General features: G+C 52.3%; 1 protein-coding gene across 1 annotated transcript in view; it reads right to left on the reverse strand.

Annotated features, from left to right (window-relative positions):
* The window catches only part of RPH3AL (rabphilin 3A like (without C2 domains)), a 135,721-nt gene that overhangs the window by 50,975 nt on the left and 63,017 nt on the right, over positions 1 to 21,729 (reverse strand). The window contains 1 exon segment of the mRNA XM_042914393.1: positions 4,096 to 4,182. Within this exon segment, the coding sequence (XP_042770327.1) occupies positions 4,096 to 4,182 (87 nt within the window).

A 21,729-nucleotide genomic window follows, 5' to 3' on the forward strand; every position in this document is an offset into this window, starting at 1 on the left:
CTCTGTCCTCTCATAGCTGACCACCATTTCATCCTGCTAAGAATCTGCCACCAGACACTTAGCAGGAATTTCCTCTCTCTCTCTCTCTCTCTCTCTCTCTCTCTCTCTCTCTCTCTCTCTCAGCAGTGGATTTCTGCATCTTAAAAGGGAACCCTGAAGACACCTGAAGGACTTCGGGTTCAAAGTGAGAATTTCTGGCTGGGTGAGAGAGAGGCCTCTGATATGATGAAGTACCTATTCTAAGCCAGACGTCTTGTGCACTTTGCATACTTTAATGACCTTGCTGAATTCCCACAGCACCTCTAGGCAACAGGTGGTATCATCTCCATTTCAGGGTGAGAAATCAGGGACCTCCAGACAAGACAGAATGTTAGCTCATACTTTGAGTATCTTCCCTGTTCTTTTTTTTTTTTTTAATTTTTTTTTTAACATTTATTTATTTTTGAGACAGAGAGAGACAGAGCATGAATGGGGGAGGGGCAGAGAGAGGGAGACACAGAATCCGAAACAGGCTCCAGGCTCTGAGCTGTCAGCACAGAGCCCGACACGGGGCTCGAACTTACGGACCATGAGATCGTGACCTGAGCCGAAGTCGGACGCTCAACCGACTGAGCCACCCAGGCGCCCCTATCTTCCCTGTTCTAAAACACAGCAGTGACCGATGAAAATATTCTAAAAACAAAACATAAACTTATCCATATTTAAAAATAAAATGTATATGGGGGCGCCTGGGTGGCTCAGTCGGTTAAGCATCCAACCTCAGCTCAGGCCATGCTCTCAAGGCTTCTGAGTTCAAGACCCACATCAGGTTCACATCTGTCAACACAGAGCCTGCTTCAGATCCTCTGTCCCTCTCTCTTTCTGCCCCTCCCCCACTCATGCTATCTCTCTCTCTCTCTCTCTTTGTCTCTCAAAAATAAATATTACAGGGGCGCCTGGGTGGCTTGGTCGGTTAAGCGTCTGACTTCAGCTCAGGTCATGATCTCACGGTCCGTGAGTTCGAGCCCCGCGTCGGGCTCTGTGCTGACAGCTCAGAGCCTGGAGCCTGTTTCAGATTCTGTGTCTCCCTCTCTCTCTGCTCCTTCCCTGTTCATGCTCTGTCTCTCTCTGTCTCAAAAATAAATAAACGTTAAAAAAAATAAAAAAATAAATAAATAAAATAAATATTACAAAATGTTTAGGGGTGCCTGGGTGGCTCAGTCAGTTAAGCGTCTGACTTCAGCTCAGGTCATGAACTTGCAGTCCCCACATCAGACCCCACGTCAGGCTCTGTGCTGACAGCTTGGAGCCTGGAGCCTGCTTTGGATTCTGTGTCTCCCTCTCTCTCTGTTCCTCCCCTGCTCGTACTCTGTCTCTCTCTCTCTCTCTCTCTCTCTCTCTCAAAAATAAATATTAAAACAATTTTTAAATGTTTATAAAACATTATGTATACATATGTATATGTATACATTATATACAAAACATGTATATATATATTTGGAGTTTCTGATACATATATATATGTAATATATATATATATCAGATATGTATATCTCAATGGATCAGAAACTCCAAATAGTTACTATTTTGAGGGGCTGAAGTTACTATTTTGAAGCCTGCTGAGCTCTGGGTCCAGAAGCAGGTGGAGGCAGCTGGGAGCTTAGCCTTCCAGGGTACAGGAAGAGGTGGGGCACTAGAGTCAGAGTCACTGAAGATGGGGGTTGGTGAAGGGACTTCCCGCCTGGGAAAGGAGGCTGAAAAAAGTGGAGACTGTCCCCTTGTCCAAGACTAAGAATGTGAACACTGAGGGAAGCTGGAAGTAGCACACACACAGCCAGGGCCTGGCCACGCTGCCCATGGCAGTAATGATCAGCTCTGGACATAATCCCATCATCATTGGGGTCACATAGCCCATCGCTAACCCAGGACATCTGGCTCTGCACTGGGGTGGGGGGGGACCCAGGACCTGTGGAGGAAACAGAATCTCAGCTGGGTGGAGGTGGGGGCAGGGGGAGAAATGGACTCCCACTCAAGACGAGCGTACAAACCCAAATGCCAAAATGCCTGAGGAAAGCGGACATTAGGGAAGACAACTAACAAAACCAACAGTTGGGAGACAGTCTCAAAGATTTAGTGAAATGGAAGGCAGTACTAAAGACTCTACCCAGAAAGTATGCCTGAAAGATAAAGAAAAAAAACAGGAAAGAGCAGTTGGGAGCTATGGGAGGATGACCGAGGCTCTATAATGTGTCCCACAGGACCTCCAGAAGAGAAGACACGGACTAGCAGGATAGCAACGTTCAAGGACAGCATGGCTGAAAATTCCCCGTAACTGAAGATGTTTTATGGATCCATAGATTGAAAGTGTGTATCATTATCGAACTCAACACCCAAGAAACAAATAATCCAGTGAAGAAATGGGCAAAAGACATGAATAGACACTTCTCCAAAGAAGACATCCAGATGGCCAACCGACACATGAAAACATGCTCCACATCACTCATCATCAGGGAAATCCAAATCAAAACCACAATGAGATACCACCTTCACCTGTCAGAATGGCTCACGTTAACAACTCAGGCAACAACAGATGTTGGCGAGGATGCGGAGAAAGAGGATCTCTTTTGCATTGTTGGTGGCAGTGCAAGCTGGTGCAGCCACTCTGGAAAACGGTATGGAGGTGCCTCAAAAAACTAAAAATAGAACTACCCTACGACCCAGCAACTGCACTACTTAGGTATTTATCCAAGGGATACAGGTGTGCTGTTTCAAAGGGGCACGTGCCCCCCAATGTTTACAGCAGCACCATCAACAACAGCCAAAGTATGGAAAGAGCCCAAATGTCCATCGACAGATGAATGGATAAAGGAGATGTGGTATACACACACACACACACACACACACACACACACACACACACACACACACCAGAGTATTACTAGTCAATCAAAAAGAACAACATCTTGCCATTTGCAACTACGTGGATGGAACTGGAGGGTGTTATGCTAAGTGAAATTAGTCAGAGAAAGACAAATTTCATATGACTTCACTCCTATGAGGACTTTAAGAGACAAAACAGATGAACATAAGGGAAGGGAAACAAAAATAATATAAAAACAGGGAGGGGGATGAAATAGAAGAGACTCTTAAATATGGAAAACAAACAGAGGCTTACTGGAGGGGGTGTGGGAGGGGAGATGGGCTAAATGGGTAAGGGGCACTAAGGAATCTACTCCTGAAATCATTGTTGCACTAAATGCTAACTAACCTGGATATAAATTAATAAATAAATAATTTTTTTTTTTAAACTGTGTATCAGTTGCAAAGTGAAATAAGTGAAAAAATAAATCCACATCTGGAAAACCAGGGGTGTGCTCCCTTGTGCCTGGCTCATTCGGTTACCACGATCCCTGTCCCGTGACCCTCCACAGAGAGGAGCTGCCTGCCGATGTCCTCCTGCCTTGACCCTGATCCTGGTACCGTGAAGAAAGTCCTGGGTTTGGGGTTAGGAGATATGGTTTGAGCCCCCTCAGAAAGTTCACTGAGCCTCGATTTCTTCTCCTAAAACGGGGTCAGCACCAGAATTATAGAAACTTAGCACCGGAAGGGACTTTGGGGTGGCTCATCACAGCAGACCATGGCTGTGTTCGATTTCCAGCTCTCCCACTAACTGGCAGCTGTGCCCATAAATTACTTAATCTCTAGTGTCTCCATTTCCCCATCGGCAAAAGGGGATAATAAGAGCACCCGCCTATGGGGTTGTGTAAGGACGAAACGAACTTGTATCTATAAAGAACTTAGCGCAGTGTCAGGTGCACAGTAAACATTCAACCTAGGACGGCCATTGCTATCACTGTAATACAAGCCTCACAAAAATGCTATGCGTACCTACACTCCGTGAGGGACTTCCCACTGAAACCACAGATCCCAGGCAAGGCATGCCACCACTGCACTGTGGAACAGGCGAGCTTTCCACCCTTCTCCCTGGCCGCCCGTGGTAGGTCCTCCTTGGCCTCTAGGGAAGCCCCTCCCGGCGACCAACCATGAATTTCCCCAAATGCAAGTGTGCTCAGACCCGCCCCAGCCCACCCCCACCTGCTGCCCTGGGCATCCTACCTCTCTCTGCTCACTGCAGATCTTACACAGCCACAGAGGCCGCTTCTGGCCGGGGGAGGCCTCGATCCCACATTTGGTGCACACTTTCTACAAGAGAGAGGACACGAGAATGTAAATACTTCAGCCACTTCCTCCTCAGCTGAGGGGCTGTGAAAACGAACCAAGGAACGCTTTGGCACCTTCCAAGGGGATGGTGTTTGCTTCAGACCGTCAGGGTACATGACTCAAAGGGCACAGATCATCTGAAACCCATAGCGGGCTCTGGGGCACAATGGACGTACCCAGCCACGGATCGCCATGGTATAAATTCACCCCACCCCTCATTACATTCTGTTAGGATCACATAAAAAAACTAAGCTTGCTGGTATTCACAGCTGCATCATTTTCCACCGCAAAAAACTGGAAACAACCCAAACGCCCGATGCCAGCAGAAGATCCAGGCAAACGTAACAGAGTACGTTGTGGCCTTAACTCATCAGCAGATTGTGTCGATACCTGGTAATGTGGGCAGGAAGTGATGTTAGTCAACAGAGAAAACACGCATTTGTATACAACCTCACAAAAAACTCACCTGTGTGCCTGACAAGGTGAGAAGATGGTCTGGTGAGAAAGACCAGTGACGGCTTTATGCCATGTTGCTCACGGAATGACTCCAGGAACCCCATTATGGAAGTATTAGGCCCATTTCACCGGTGAGCAACCTGGGGTTCAGAGCAGTTTGAAAATCTGCCCAAGTTCATGCAGCAGGTAAGTAATGGACTCAGGTCTGACTCTAGAGCTATTACATAATTTTCCCCAGACGCGGAAGTGGCCAGAAGCTAGTTTCTGTGTGCTTTTCCTTCTATAGTGTTGCTTAAGAGTATAACTTCTGCTGATGCATAGGGGCACCTGCACCCCAATGTTTATAGCGGCACTCTCAACAATAGCCAAATTATGGAAAGAGCCTAAATGTCCATCAACTGATGAATGGATAAAGAAATTGTGGTTTATATACACAATGGAATACTACGTGGCAATGAGAAAGAATGAAATATGGCCTTTTGTAGCAACGTGGATGGAACTGGAGAGTGTGATGCTAAGTGAAATAAGCCATACAGAGAAAGACAGATACCATATGGTTTCACTCTTATGTGGATCCTGAGAAACATAACAGAAACCCATGGGGGAGGGGAAGGAAAAAAAAAAAAAAAAAAAGAGGTTAGAGTGGGAGAGAGCCAAAGCATAAGAGACTGTTAAAAACTGAGAACAAACTGAGGGTTGATGGGGGGTGGGAGGGAGGGCAGGGTGGGTGATGGGTATTGAGGAGGGCACCTTTTGGGATGAGCACTGGGTGTTGTATGGAAACCAATCTGACAGAAAATTTCATATATTAAAAAATAAAAAAAATAAAAAAATAAAATAAAAAAATAAAAAAAAAAAAACTAAAACAAAAGGAAAAATCAGTAATACCAACCCTAAAAAAAAAAAAAAAAAAAAAAAAAAGAGTATAACTTCTGTTAAGTTTCTCAAAAGCCACATATGAATGAAAACATATGGTATCTGTCTTTCTCTGCCTGGCTTATTTCACTTAGCATAATACCCTCCAGTTCCATCCGCATTGCTGCAGATGGCCAGATTTCATTCTTTCTCATTGCCAAGTAGTATTCCATTGTGTATATAAACCACATCTTCTTTATTCATTCACCAGTTGATAGGCATTTAGGCTCTTCCCATAATTTGGCTATTGTTGAAAGCACTGCTATAAACATTGGGGTACAAGTGTCCCTATGTATCAGCACCTCATGTCCCTTGGGTAGATTCTAGCAGTGCTATTGCTGGGTCATAGGGTAGGTCTATTTTTAATTTTTTGAGGAGCCTCCACACTGTTTTCCAGAGAGGCTGCACCAGTTTGCATTCCCACCAGCAGTGCAAGAGGGTTCCCGTTTCTCCACATCCTCACCAGCACCTGTAGCCTCCTGGTTTGCCCATTTTAGCCACTCTGACCAAGGGGGAGGGGAAGGGGGAAAAAAAGTTACAGAGAGGGAGGAAGGCAAACCATAAGAGACTCTTAAGGACTGAGAACAAACTGAGGGTAGATGGAGGGTGGGGGAGAGGGGAAAGTGGGTGATGGGCAGGGAGGAGGGCCCTTGTTGGGATGAGCACTGGCTGTTGTATGGAAACCAATTTGACAATAAATTATATTTAAAAAAAAGAGTATAACTTCTACACATATATTTGGCTTCTCTGAAACACACAGCAACAGGCCGGGGCGGGCAACGCCAGAAGAAATTCCCGGGGAGGCACGGGGGACTTCGTGGGGCTGAGACGGGTCTCCAGCTAACCCAGGCAGAGTATGATTCAGCGACAGCACAGCGGATCCTCCTCCAGAGGAGTGTCCCACCGGCTAATCAATCTTTCTGCCAGGAGGAAGCTACTTGGTCCTTGCTGGGCCGGGGGCTCTCTCCTGCCTCCCGCCGCTGAGGGAAGGCTGGATCTGTAGCTTGGCCTTTTCCGCAGGCTGCCAACTGAGCAAGGAACACACTCTCCTCAGAGAGGAAAATGTCACCGACTTGGCTTCCCAGAGCATGTCGTCACCACCCGGTCAGGTGGCTGAGCCCAGCACCGCGGGGAGGAGGGAGCCAGCTCTCAGCAAAGGGAAAGCTGTGATACATTGGTGGGGGGTATACATTTGCTACCATTCAATGCTCAGGGACGAGAAACGTCATTTTTATTTATTATAAAATGTAATCTGCTTCAAGCTCTTGTCTGTCTGGGCTGGCAGAAAGTCCATCCCAGCCACAACTGGGGCTCCTCCCTGGCTCTTATGAAGGTCCTAAGCTTGGGGTCTTTGGTGGTGCAGTCCAGCTGGGAAGGGGTCAGTGAGTGCCATCTGGGGTGCTCACTGCTGTGCTGCTCTCCCTCTGGGTGCCCACGATCCCTTGGAGGGGCAAGGGGTCTAGCTACTTCTGTACCAGGTCTGGGTTTGGGATCTGTAACAGGCTGGGGCTTAGTGTCACCAGGGGCCAGCAGCCTGTCTCCCAGGAGCCCTGAGCTGCCATCCCTGACCTGGTCTGGAGATTCCCCTTCCCCTCCCAGTACTCACCCTCAACCCTTCTATCCCTAGGACAGGGGGCCCCATAAGTCCAGACGGTGGGCCTCAAAACAACAACATGGGCCTCTCTTGCTGAGGGTAAAGAGACAGAAAGGAAGCACTGAAGCCAGCTGGCTGCTTCCCTTGCTAATTCCCACCATCCTGTATAAATGGCACATGTGTGGCCCTCTCAGAGAGGTGAGATTTTCCTAATGCTTATAGTGCTGGATGACAACTCACCTCAAAGCACCCTCTGCCCTCCCAACGAGATGAAGGTGCTAGGCATAAGGAGAGAATAGAAGACCAGTTGCTACCATTTCCTGAGCAATTGCATGTGCCAGGCACTGGGACCCTGGTGACAAAGTATGAAGGAGGCAGGTGTTATGATCTCCATTATAAGGATAAGGAAACTGAGGCTCAGAGGCGTTCAAGACTGCTCAAGGCCCCACAGCCAGCTAGGGACTATCAGGATCTGTGAGCATCCCTTCTCCCAGACCTCAGGAGAGCTGGATAACGCCCTCCCTTGCCTGCGTGCCAAGCTGGTATCCTGCTCTCCAGGGAGCTGGTTCATATCCCTGGGAGTGTGGCTGATACCTCTCAAATAGACAAAGAAGGCAACAAGGGTGACCCTGGGACGAGGCTTTGCTGGGATTGGGGTGCAGCCACACTGCTTACCAGCTGCATGACACTGGTTCTAGGAGCAAACACTTGGACTTGAAGTGAGCCTTGAAGGATGGGCACGCACATGCCCTCGAGACCTATCGTCCGGTTGAATGAACATCCGTGCCATCGGGGGATAGGCATAACAGCTGTGTTGTCTTCTACCCGCGGACCTCGGGACACAGAAGCACCCAGCCTGGGGACAGGAGCAGCATGGGCCCGTTGCCCTCCAGAGGCTGGGCCAAAGGCTGTTCATCAATTACCAGTCTGGAGGGCAGGAAGAGGGATGGGTTGCACGTCCCAAATGTCCCCTTTGCTTCTTGTCCTGTGGAATGCTGTGTGTGTGTGTCGGGAGGGCGGGGCGGCGATCAGGAGTGGCACGACAGGACACACAAGCCTGTTTTCAGGCTACCACAGGCCATCACTGGTGGAGCCCACAGTCCGTTCTTGCCATCTCTCGGTCACCTTCCTGCGCCTGCAGTGTCTCTGGCTGGGGAATCCGGGCCAGCAAAAGGATAACGTGCTTCAGTTCAAATCATACATAATTGCTGCTCCATTAAATCTCGGATCAGTAAGAAAATAATGCACCTTTTCTCCTTATGGGCTTGGTCTTTGTTCTGGGGTTCCAATAAGGGAAATTAGGCAGGTGGTGTTTGAAAAAGCCAGTGACAGAGAGGGTGAGCCAGCCATGACATCAACCCAATGCAAAAGGCATAGGGCACCCTTATGTCAGGGACAGTCTCGGGGCCTGGAGATGGGCTTCCACTGAGTGGAATTGCCCCGGGGGTGCGACCACCAGCTTCCTGGGCTCGGCTGTCCCTTGCTTCCTGCAGCTTGGACCTCAGAGCATTAAACAAAACACGCCTAGCTCCTGGGCCTGCCTCAGAGCAGAAGCAACAAAGCTCCAAGCCTTCAGCCGCACCTGCTCTCTCTCCTTTCCCTCCATGCCTGCCTTTTGCAAATATGTATTCCAGCCCAGACGGGGTGGCTCAGGGCACAGTCCACAGGCTGTGGGGGCAAGAAGGCACAGCCTGCCATTAAGACGCAACCTTGGACTTGTTTCTAAGTTTCTCTGAGCCTCGTTTCTTCGCCCGTAAAATGGTGGTACCGGGCGGATTCCTGCCACAGTTGGGAGATGGAGGGAGATGATTCATGAAAGTGCTTAGAACACCACGTGGTCAAGAGCAGCAACACCGCAGTTCTTTCCTGTACACCTGCCTCAGTGAAGGGTGCCAGCACCCATCAGTCACACAGCCCAAATGCAAATCATCCCTGATCCTCACTCTCCCTCATTCCCACCAAACAATCCACCTCCAAGAATGCTACATCTCACTGGACGCCGTTGCCTCGCCTCCACCGCCCGCCACCCCCCCGACCCCGCCATGATCCACACCGTGGCTGTCTTCACTGCCCGGACTGCACCGTGGCCTCCCAGCAGATCTCCTCACCCCCACTTTGGCCAGCCTCCAGTTGGTTCCTGGCACAGCAGCAGGAGTGATCTTTTCAAGATGCAAATCTAATCATGTCATTTCTCCTGTCCCTGCCAGCTTAAAAGCCTCCGAAGACTTCCTGTTGTTCTCTGGATGAAGACCGCCTGCCTTCACGTGGTATGCGGTGCCTGTTGAGGCTGGACTCTCCTTGTCTGCCTCAGTTCACTCTCCCCGGCTTTACTACCTCACTCTCCATGCTCTGAGACCCAAAGGACCTGCCTTTAATCCCTGGTCCTCACTTGCTTCTTCTGCCACAGGACCTTTGCATATGCTGCCCCCTCTGTCTGGGATGCACTTGGCCACACACTCTCATTGTTAACCTATGCATTCTTCAGACCTCAGCAAAAGTACCACTTCTTCAAGGAAGCCTTCCCTGCCTTCTCACCTCATTGGAGCTTCCATAACAGGCTCTTGCCTCTGTTTCTTCCACTGTCAGAGTCAAGATTTTTACCCTCAGTTATGTGGTGACTGTCACTTCCTCTACTAAGCTGTCAGATCCCTAAGTGCAGAGGCCATGTCTACGTCTGTTCACCTTCCTGTTTTCAGTGACTGGCACAATGAATATTTGTGGAATGAATGAATGAATGAACAAATACATAGGTATAACTTTTAGTATTATAATTGGGAAGACAAAACATAGTCCTTTCTAGAATGTGCCAATCTGCTGGGGACACAAGACACACACAGACAGGAAACAGCAGCACAAGCCAGGGTGTGCTCCCATCCACACCAAGTGATGCTAACCAGCAGGGCAATGGGAGAGCCCATACATGGGGTAGAGTGCCTGGGGTAGGACTGCTGGACGGGTGGGCCTCACTCTCAGGGTATGGGGCACGAATCCAGGCCTCCCTGGCCACAGAGAAAATGACGCAGAGGGTCCTTTGTTAAGGATGGGGGGAAGGGATGTGTACCCTGCCCTCCACGTGACCGCTTCCGCCTGCTTTCCCAAGGGTACATCCTGCCGGCCACCTGTGTTTGCAGACCCATTCCAAGGTCTGATCAGGGGCCCTCTTTGACATCCTCACAATCCAGGCCACTTTGGTTACCCCTTCTACTCCCTGGAGCCCCCACACTGCAATCCAAACCTTTACCTTCCCACACCGCAGTCAAGAAACAGAAAGTACAAGAAAGTCTGTGAGGCCACGTGCGCCAGAGCTCAAGCACTTTACTCCCAGGTCAGGCCTTCTCATCCTCACTGTGAACCCCCGACCCCTTTCAGGCAGAATCCGTGCTTCTCGGGGGTCCCCAAGCTGCTGCCAGTTAGAAGACGGGAGGGACACAGTGCCAGCGCAGGGCGGGAACGACACTGTTGGGCACGCTCTCCAACCCTTCCCAGGAACAGAGGTCTGGGGGCGTCCGCCAAGCAGGAAACAGCCACACTCCCCAAGATGGGTCCTGAGGGCTTTGTGGTATGATCAGATGTCACACAGAAAGCCACTTTTGTGATGCTCAGTCAAGGAAAAAAAAGACGGAAAGGGACCCAAATGTTCCATGCAAGGAGCCAGAGAATGCACACTGTGCTGCGGAAATGAATATCGAAGACAGTTCACTTTAAAATATTTGGTGCTTCAATTCAACGAACGTTCAATACTGGGTATAAGGCTCTGTTCTAGGGAGGAAGAGGATGAACACGGCAGGACCCTTTGTCCTCAATGACTCAGTGAGTGTCCCCCTGAACCGAGGAGTTTACGAACTGGTAAAACTCATCTGGAAAAGGACCTTCTGGACAGTTCCAATCATCACCTGAAGGTGGTTTGGAGGTGAAGCTGCCCCCATCAGGACCCACACTGCCGTGATGCTCACGGAGCGGCAGAGCTAACCCCGGGGAGCAGGGGCAGGAGTGGTTCCGCACGAATGACTATAGCACCTGCACGAAGCAACGTAAAGAAGAAAGCCCGCAAGTGTGCCCCTCACCACACAACGTGCTCCCGGGGCTAGAGCCCCAGTCTGCAACAAGGAGCGATCTGCTTGTGTTCTGTGGAAAGCTATAGCGATAGAAATGCTGACAATGCAAACCAGAAGAAGTGAAGACAATCACAGCGAAGCTGTTATTTGTACTGAAATGGAACAACATTCACAAGAAGTTAAATTTAAAAAGCATGTTATAAACAGCATGCATAGTGTGATGCTCTACCATATAAATATGTATAAGTGCCTACGTGTGTTTAGAAGCCAATATATGCACAGAAAAATATATGGAACGATAGCGCCCAAAATGTAAATCAAATTGTGCTAAGTCAAAATCTATTTTAAATGGATAAGCAGAGCTCCTATTTAAAGGAAGCCTGTGCTAAATGCTTAGGGAAATCACTAGCCCCAAGTTCGTTTTTTGACCAGATCTCTATTTTGTGGGTCAGGATGGATTCAAGAAGCCAAAAGCACATGTACAAATAGGCAGGAGACAGGGCTTTTTGGTTGACTACGGCTCAACTGGAGACAGTCAGCCTTGTCCCCCAGCCTCTCCCAGATGGTGTCACTCAGTCACTGAGTGACTGATCATACGCTCAGCCGGGCTAAACCCCAGAGACATCATCAACCAGGTTTGGAGGTGCATCAGCAGCCCCCATGGGCCAGGAGTACAGGGGCTAGAAACGGCCTTGTTGCCATGGATTCAGTATCTGGAACCCAGGTCCTGCTGCCAGATGACTTTAAATAGCTTAGATACTGATGTACATATTATAAATACTTACACGCTTTACTGAGCACTCATGCCACACCAGACACCAAGCTAGATGTCTTACGTGGAATCTTATTAATTTGCGTAATAGCCTAGGAGGTGGACGTTATTGTCCCTGTTCCATACACGAGAGATCTGAGGCTCGAGGTTAAGTAACTTGATCGCAGGGAGCTGGGATGTGAACCCCATGCTATATGAGCCCTAAGTGGCTGGCCAGACAGACACTTATCCCCTACCTCACCCCCAACCCCCAGTGACGGCAGAGCTGGTCCCTCCTCCAGAGTTACAGACTAGGTCAAACCTCAAGTAGGAGAGGCCATTGCCGGGCGCCACCTCCTTCCTGCTCACCAGGACACGGCCTGGGAGTCAGTGGGGCTGAGGGCACACTGACCTTAGCCCTGACTGCCTGCAAATCCCGAGTCACTGGGCCCAAAGATGTGCAGCCTTAAGAATGCCAGCCATCTGCTGCTCTGTCTGACACAGAAGCCAGGAAGCGACTGGAGAAAAATTTCAGAAGGAAGGCAGCTTTCTCTGTGCTTTCCACCCTAATGCCGGGCCAGGGAAACACCAGCAGTCTCCAGCCCGGCTGTGGGTAGCAGGCTCGTGACCACGCGGGGCCGGGTCTCTGCTCTTCACACAGGCTTCCGGAAGGCTGCATGGCCGGCTTTGGGCAGGCCCACCCCCACCAGATGAGCCACTGACCCCCGGCCCCCAGCTAAAAGGAAGCACCGCAAATTTCAGGACTAGCTTCCAAAACACCTCACTCCAGCCAGACAGCATGGAGCGCTGAGTGGAGAGCGGGGGTTGAAGAAAACACCAGAGAAAGCTATGGATTATTAACACTCACAAGCACATGATAAGACATCATGCTCGGATGTGGCTCGGGATCATCTCTGTGCCCGTGCCCCACAGAGCGCGTCTGATGGGGGAATGGGCTACTTCGGGCAAGATAAAGCTGCCAGGCTGGCTGCGAGGGCCCAGATGCTGCCCCACCTGCCCCTCATCCCCACTGACTCTTCCTGGTCCTGCTTATCCTCAGCATCACCTCTCAGGCCCCAGACGGAGTGCCCAATTTGTATCTCTTTTCCAGACAAACGTGGGAAGCAGCGTGCGTAAGACCTCCACTCCTCTGAGAGCGGTTTTGTCAGGGTCCTTGAACACAACCCTCCGAAAATCTCCAGGGCCTGGTGTGCACCTCAGAGCTCGCTCGGCACTGAGCCAACCTCCCGAGGGAAAAGGAGGACACGTATGGTCGATGGAGTTCTACCATCAAGCTTTTCGTAAGCTCTGAACACAGCCTGCTCCCCGCTGCCTGGCTCTGACAAGTCCTGCAACTTCAATCCCTGAGCCCTCATTCGCTCCTTCCAGCCTAGGGGAAGACCTCCTTGCTTCTGTGCCCTGCTTGCCAGCCTGGGTTCCCGGAACTGACGGCGCCTGAGCCATGCCTGAGCGTATCTTGTCCCCCAGGCTCCGAGCCACGGGTCCACTGTGCTCCACCTGAATCCCCGGGAGGGAAGGGGCTCTGGCCAAGGGTCTCTCAGGACTGCCATGTCACACGGTGGCCTGCAGCCTCCAGCTCCCCTCTGTCAGGAGGGAGTCAGGGCAGGGAAAGGCCCAGGTGGTAGAGGGAGCCGACTTACATCCAACTTGCTCCCTGCTGCGTGGTTACTTAGAATTACGACTCATAATAACGATAATAGCCACCATTTATTGGGCACTTTATTCCATGCCTGGCTCCACGCTCAGTGCTCAACACGCATTATCGTTATCATATTCAATCTCGTTTACGTTCAACACAGTCCTGTGAGGGTGGTTTTATGATCTGAATGTCATGGATGAGGAATCGAGGGCCCAGAGACGTTGGGTAGCTCGGCCAGGTTGATGCTACAAGGAAGTGGCAAAGCCAGGGTACGGACCCAGGTCCGTCATAATAAAAGCAAGAGCTTATATAATATGCACTGCATGCTGGGCACGGCATGAGTGCTTTACCTGGATTATTCATTTAACGACGACGGGAGCGGGGCGGACGGCTTAGGTAACTGGTCTGGGGTCACACACTTGTCTCAGTCTGGACTGGGGTCCTGCTCCCAGCCCCACCGCTCGCCCGTGCCCTCTGCGACCCCCTACTTACAGGGCCCAGGAAATGGACGTCACCGGGAAAGAGCAAGTGGACAGAGTGGTCCTATGAACCACGGTGTCCTGAAAACAAACGGCAGCTCACTTTCTGAGATACACAGCATCCATGCCAGGAACAAACACGAGGAACTGGAAGTCCCAAAGCCAGTCCTGGCCTCCCTCGGCCCAGCCATGGCTGCAGAATCCACCTCTGCTGCCCAGAAGCCCTGGGCCCAGGCCTCTCACAGACAGTTTCTGACTGGGGGGCATGCCTGCCACCTGGTAGAAATTTGGCTCGGGTTCTGTTAAAGGAACATGGCTGAGGAAGAGACTGGACCTTTTTTTTTCCCTTTTTGTCCTCACCTCCAGCACCTTGAAAATGCCCTGCGCCTCTCAGCAGCCCCTGAACTAATGGCTGCAAATAGGCTTGGCTCCTTGGGGGCTGCCACAAAGCCACACCTTACAGGAGGGTACCCGCGGTGATCAGCACTGGCCACGCTAGGAGCCCTTGGCCAGGTCTGCCCCACAGATCCTAGCTCGGAAACTCTGTGGTCCCAGGGCACGTGACCAGTGTGGGCCTGACCCCAAAGATGCTGAAGTCACAGCCCCGCTTGCGGAAGGCTTGAAATCTCCGTGGGAAGGCGAGGCAAGAGGCTCCTGCTAAGACTCCACCAGCCCTTTCCCTCGAATCTGGTGGGCAGCAACGTTAGCTACAGGCCAGGAGCATTCAGCAAGCACTTCCCAAGGCCCCGCTACCACCAGGTCCCGGACCAGGCTGCCCGCACAGCGAGGCTTCCAGGTGAGGGGCGGAAAGAAAGGAAAACACCCGCACATGCACCTGACAACCCCGCTCCTCGGCCCCCACCTAACCCTCCAGCTCCTCCAAGCCCACCCCCATGCCTCAGTGTCTGCTCCTAACACCCTGGATACTTCCACGCCTCCATGCTTTTTCCCAGGCTCCCTTTGTGCCTAGAGAACTTCTGTGTATCCTTCAGGCACAATGCAAACGCCTCCTCCCTCAAGGCTCCTTCCTGGATTTAGCCCCGAGGGGAGCACTGGTTACTCCCTCCTGTGCACAATGAGCTGACATTTCTAGACTGATGACTGCATCATACTGAAATTGTCTCTCCCGTGATTGTGCCCCCCTCCTCCGACCATGAGTCCTTGGAGAAAAAGGACCTCGTTCCCATTCAGATGCCCAACTTTAGCAGGTAGCTGGCATGAATGAAGTTGGCCGGGAAAGGAGGGAGGGCCTGAATGACAAAGCACAGTGTGCCCCAAGGCTGGGATGCCACTGCTTTCAAAGAGGGGACAGATCAGATCTGGGTTTCAGAAAAAGTACCTCTACCGAATGGTTCAGTCACCTTCCTGGTCCATCTGTCCTCTGAAGTCTCAGCAAAGGTTCTTTTTCCAGACCATTCCCGGATGACTATGGAATTCCGGCTCCTAGCTGGATAAGGGAGGTGAGGCAAGGAAGGGCTCCAGGGTCATTCTGAGGCTGCTGGTGGGCAGTGGTGACGTTAACGGGGCGTGGTGAGAGGCGGGGTGCGGGGGGGGCTGGTAACTGGCTTTGGACACGCTGATCTTTGCAGTGTGAGCGGACTCCCTTGGAAGAGCTGCCCAGAGGTACTTGATACACAGAACCAAGGCTGGGGAGGAAGGCCAGGCAACCTACAGAAGAGGGAGGGCTGGAGCTTAGGAACTCAAGGGGAGTGGAGAGGTCTCACAGACCAGCGAACTTTCCATATTGATCTGTGTGCTGTCTACTGTCGATTTCACCACCCCTGGAAGGTGCTTCAGGAGGCCGAGGCTTTGCCTGCCTCGTTCCCTGTGGGAGCTCCAGAACCCGGACTGTGCCCAACGTGCTCAATAAATGTTTGTTCAATCTGAAGGGGACTTGAACACCTGGATTCTCAGTGATGGAGCTGGTGGAAAGGGAGAGCAGGGTAGGGGAAAAGGCTGCCACTGAGGCCAGTACCTGGGGAAGGCACAAGATGACCCGGAGCACTGCCATGGGGCCCGAAGCTGGATGCAACCGCCAGCCGTCCCACAAACTCGTTGCTCAGCCAAAGAGACCAGGGTAGGAAGCAGGGAAGGCTGGGGGAGGTTGGGGAAGGCTGGTGGGGGTCCGCCAGAAGCCAAGTCAGCACCAACTGCCTCCTGGTTAAAGTCGGGAGACCCCACCCATCCCCCAGCCCTGCCCCCACTAACTCAGCATGGCACATTTCAGCCCCTCAGGAGCCCCACCTGTCCCTGGGGTCTGCACTGCCTTCTCTGACTTTACGGGATTATCTTAAAGGTCAGTTTGTGTGAAAATACCCTCTCCCTCCAGTGCCTGGGACACAGCAAATATCTTTGAAGCCAAAAAATACCTGTTATTGGGACTGATTTTTTTTTTTTTCCTTGAAAAATACAGCAGACTAGACAAACATCCTAGGGCTTCAAGGAACAGCAGCAGTAATGATCAAGGAGGGGCCCTGGCGATGCGCAGGAACAGAGCGCCAAGGAGAGTGGTCACCGGTCTGGGCCAGGTGGAGTCAGGCCCAATCCCTGGGTATTTCACTTATGCTGCTAAAGGCAGCAGCTTGTGCCCAGGGAATGGACTGAGAGCCCTGGACATCATGTGGGGGCGGTGAGACTTCATTCCACAGGCAGTAGGGAGCCACGGAAGGCACAGGGAGGAAGGAGCACACCGATCACACTTGAGCAAGACGAACGAGCAGAGAAGCAGAGCATGATCTGGAAAGCAAATGAGATGCTAGGGCAGGCCGTCAGGAGCTGGGTGGGGAGGCTCCGTAGTGCCAGGCGCTCAGGCCTCTCTCCCTGGCAGGCCCCATCCACACTCCTGTCTGCACCTGGAAACTCAGCAAGGCAGATGTGGTTCCTGCACCTTGAAGGAAGGGGTCTCTGGAAGGCCTCCCAGGCTCAGTTTGCCCATCTGTAACCTGGGAGACCATCCCTCCCACAGAGGGTGGGATGACAGGGTGAGGGAAGGGTTTGGAAGGGAAGTCACAGAGCCTCCCAGCCCCCCTGTGACAAAGGCCCGATTCTTGGTTCAGAAGCCCAGCCTAATGGGAACCACAGGAGGAGAGTCAGCTCCCCACTCTCTCCTCAGCTGCTCCCATCAGCACGAGAGGCGCCCTGGGCTCCCCCCGTGGGGGAACAGAGGACTGGCTAAATCCACCTCGAGTTAAGGTCAGTGAATACCAAATAGCCGTGAGGGAAATGTCGCAGGAGGAAAACAGAGGCCATTTGAGAGCGATGAAGAATCACAGGCCGTCTTAAGTGTGGCAGCTTGCAGGGTGCAGCCGGAGAGGTGAGGGCCACACCACTGCCTGGAAATGTCATTATCTGTTATTTACCACAACAGAGGACAAGAGGCTGCACAAAATTACTGTTCCTGGTAACAGCCGCCGAACAGATTTGCCAACACGGCTTCCTGCTGCCAGCGTTCTCTCAAAGCTAGGCTGACCAGACCCGGGCCAAAGAGCCACTGAGCTCGGATGGCAAGGGGCCCACGGGGTTGCTGGACGTGTGTCCTTGGGGAAGAGGCCTGGCCAGGGGGTCCCCAACACCCCAACCCAAACCTGCAGAAGCTTTCACCCACTCGATGAGGAGCTGACCTCACAGTGACTCTGGTCCATACCCCCGGCAGACCCCCTACATACGTCCTGCCACCCAGATACCTCAGAGGTGTGACAAAGCAGGTTGAGGCCTCAGGCTCACTCTGCGATGGGTATGCTTCGGGGGGGGGGGGCAGGTCTGGGGATGGGTGCTACACCCTACTATGGATGGCCCACTCTAAGGGCTACACACTTAGTCAATACCCTTGGTACCCCATTGGCAAGCTGGCACCAGGCAGCACCTTCCTTTGGGGGTCTCCTACATGTCTTTAGCTCTCTCTACTTCCCACAGGATATGTGGGCAAAGTTCTGAACCAAGCAGTGAGAGCAGCTCTCTCTTGGCCTATTTCTCTATCTGGAAAATGGGTATAATCACTGTCTTTTGTGTACCTACTTCTGGCGGGGGTGGGGGGCTTGCCGTGAGGGGCATATGGCGTCAGAGAAACATCAGAGGCAGAGGGGCTCTCAGAAGCACATGCCAACCCCCACACTGGCTTCCCCCTGCTAAGAGGACACGGATGCAATCATAGTCTGAGCCAAAGCAGACCGGGAAAGAAACTGATGACGGCTTTAAAGCAACAAGCCGAACTGCATTCGGGAGGCTTGAGAAATGAGGTTTAGCTCTCGGCTGCCGCTCCCTGATCTGTGAGGCCAGCGCAGCCCCTGGGGACCAGGTTCTGGGGTGGCAACACGACAAGGGCTGACTAAGCCTGGGCTTCACAGGAGGAAACTGCTGGAAGGGCCCGAGAGACTCTTTCATCCAACGGTTTCCTTTCACAAGGGAGGACAGAGGCCCAGAGGGGGAAGGGAATTTTACCCGGGATCCCAGCAGGGATCAGAACAGAGCTGTGGCTGTGGCTGGGTCTCCGATGCGGGGTCCACTCGCTGCAGGTGAGCGAACAGTAGGCGGGTAGCGCCAAATGTACTTCACCTACAGATTTAGGCCCCACGGTCCCACCCCAGCCCACGAGCCGTGTCCATCCTCTGATTCCCTTCTGGGAAAGAACCTGACCTAAGGCCTTGACTGGATTTCAGGCACAGGGGAGGGGGGGGGAGCCTGAGCAGAGGAAAGCCAAAGGAGCTAACCGGCAAAGCCGCAAAGCAAGCGGCACGTGGCCCTGGGAGAGGTGGGATGGACAGAAGATGCCAGAACTAACGGGGAGCTGGGGGAGAGATGTCCAGAGTGAGGGGTGGGCCCAGCGTCCTGCCCGGTCATGATCCCCAGTGGGTGTGTGAGCAGCCCCAGAGGGGCCACAGGGAAGTGTGAAAAATTCCCTTAAATCATACAGCTCCTAAAGATGGAATTAGATTGCCAGGTATAGACCTGAAGCGGGTGGAGGGGGTGGGGGGGGGGGTAATCTTTGATGTTATTAAGTGGGAAAAAAAAAGGGAAAATTACAGAGTAAAGAGCCTATTACGGTCCCATTTAAAGTTACGTATGTAGGGGTGCCTGGGTGGCTCGGTCGGTTAAGTGTCCGACTTCAAGTCAGGTCATGAGCTCACAGATCGTGAGTTTGAACCCCCCACATTGGGCTCGCTGCTGTCAGCGCAGAGCCTGGAGCCTGCTTCGGATCCTCTGTCCCCCTCTCTCTCTGCCCCTCCCCTGCTCACGCTCGCGTGCTCTCTCTCTCCCTCAAAAACAAAGAAGCATTAAAAAAATAAAGTTATGTGCCTACGTACACCTGTGTGTGCTTGCATGCATGTGGACACAGAAGGGTCCAGAACACAAACACCCAGCTGCTTAAGGATGGGGCTGGGCAGAGGTGAATTTTGCAGGCTCTATACCGTCTGAGTTTTAGAACATGGCCAGGCATTGCTTTTTTTTTTTTTTTAATTTTTTTTTTTTAACATTTATTTATTTTTGAGACAGAGAGAGACAGAGCATGAACAGGGGAGGGTCAGAGAGAGGGAAACACAGAATTGGAAGCAGGCTCCAGGCTCTGAGCTGTCAGCACAGAGCCCGACGCGGGGCTCGAACCCACGGACCGTGAGATCATGACCTGAGCCGAAGTCGGCCGCTCAACCGACTGAGCCACCCAGGCGCCCCAGCCAGGCATTGCTTCTAAGAGCTAACCATATACTTCACTCATTCCAACCCTCTCACCACCTCGTGAGGCAGGGGCCCTTGTTATTCTCAATTTCCAGGGGAGGAAACGGAGGCAGAGAGGAAACTTGCCCAAGCCAGGCAGCCCAAAGTCAGGGCCCTTAACCTCTATGCCACGAAAGTAGGACCAATGCAAGTCAGGGGATACCATCTTACTGAATATTCTTTAGGGCTCTGGAGCCCCAGCAACAACTCTGGCCCCCACCAACACGTAACAGGGAGGGGAAGGAAATCACACCCCTTCTCACGCCAGTGGCCTGGTGCCCTGGGTCGGGGCTAACGGGTTAGGACAAGGGTTGGCATACATTTTCGGTAAAAGGTGAGAAAGCAAAGATTTTACGCTCTCTGTCACAACCACTCAACCGTGCCACGGTCAAGCCAAAGTAGCCATATGTAAATGAGTGGGCGTGGCTTGTCCAACAGACTTCACGGACACCGAAACTGAAATTTCGCATGATTTTCACGCGTCACGAGATATTCTTCTTCTGATTGTTTCCCAACCATTTGCAAATGTGAAAACCATTTTAGCTCAAAGATTATACAAAAAAATAGGTCATCAAGTGCCACCCAGCGCTCGGGGCCCTGGTGCAGGAGAGGAACAGGGCAAAGGCAGGGGCCCCAGGATGTTTGGAGTAGGGCTCCAAGGTGCACAGCCCGGGACAGGACAGGAGTCGTGAATTCTGGAAACACAGTCGGGGTAAAGCCGGAGGTGCCGGTACTGGCAGTCAGGGCTCAGGGTAAAGCCCGAGTTGAGGCACCAAATTTCAGCTCTCAGATGGAGCACTCAGATGAAAAGCCCTGAGCTCTTGTGGCCCTTCGAAGGCGGCCCCACAAGGGCCAGTAAGGAGGATGGGGTGGTGCCTCCCTCACAGCTTAAGGGGCTGGGCAGGGGAGAACCACCCCTCCTGGAGGCCCAGCTCTCTCCAACCTTCTAGGCCCCCAACACCCTACTGGGCAGCTTCCCTGCCATTTATATGGATCAATCCTTCTCAGTGTAAGTCCGCTCACTCCTGGGTGACCTGACTGTATGTAGCAGGTGCCCAGTGACCCTGGTTCACTTGCTGTATAGACAGGCCCTGACATTTCACAAGCATGACACCCACGTAGGAACAAGAAGTTGCAGAAATGTCTCCAGAAGGTCATTTAGGCAGGTTCAGGGGGAGAATACAGCCGCCCCCCCTACCCTCCCGCCGCGCACGTCTTCTCAACCCAGGCCTTCACTTTCTCCCATACGAATTTGGTTGCCCCCCACTTCCCACCCCCGACATCCACCTCTGGACTGCCCATCTCCCTCCAGGGACCCTCTTCAGATCCACGGCCCGGGATCCTGCCCACAGACCACGAGGTCCCCATGGCTTCCCCAAGTGACCTCAGTCCCCTCTGCATCAACAAGCCCCCCGGCCCGTCCCCATGCCTGCTGCCGCCCCAGCCACACCCTGCACGGCAGGCTACCTGAGCACAGGCACAGCACATGGGGCAAGGCCATCAGACCCTGCCACTGACCCTCATGTGGCCAGGCAAGGGACTAACCTCCACACACTTGTTTCCTCACCTGCAGGGTGGGGATCATGACCTCCCAGGGTGGCTGGTAATTAAGCCAGCTCTCAATCACTGGCAGCTTTTGTTATTTGTAATTCATTAACTGTCTTTCAAGTCTCCATCCTGGTTGTCCCTCTCTGAATTCAGGCCCTTGCTATTGCTACTTGAGTAATGCAGCATCCAGCAGGCTCTCCAACCCACTACATCTTCCCTCCTCCAAATCTGCCCCTGGATGTCATCCCCAAAGACCTGCCTGGGTGTCATCCCCTGCTGTGCACACTTTGATGGCTTTGCTGCCTACAAGATCCTCAGCAGCCTGGCCCCGTTCTTTCCCTCCCCCCTCTTCCTCCTTCCTC

This window comes from Panthera leo, chromosome E1 (genome assembly GCF_018350215.1).
Source record: "Panthera leo isolate Ple1 chromosome E1, P.leo_Ple1_pat1.1, whole genome shotgun sequence".
Lineage (NCBI taxonomy): Eukaryota > Metazoa > Chordata > Mammalia > Carnivora > Felidae > Panthera > Panthera leo.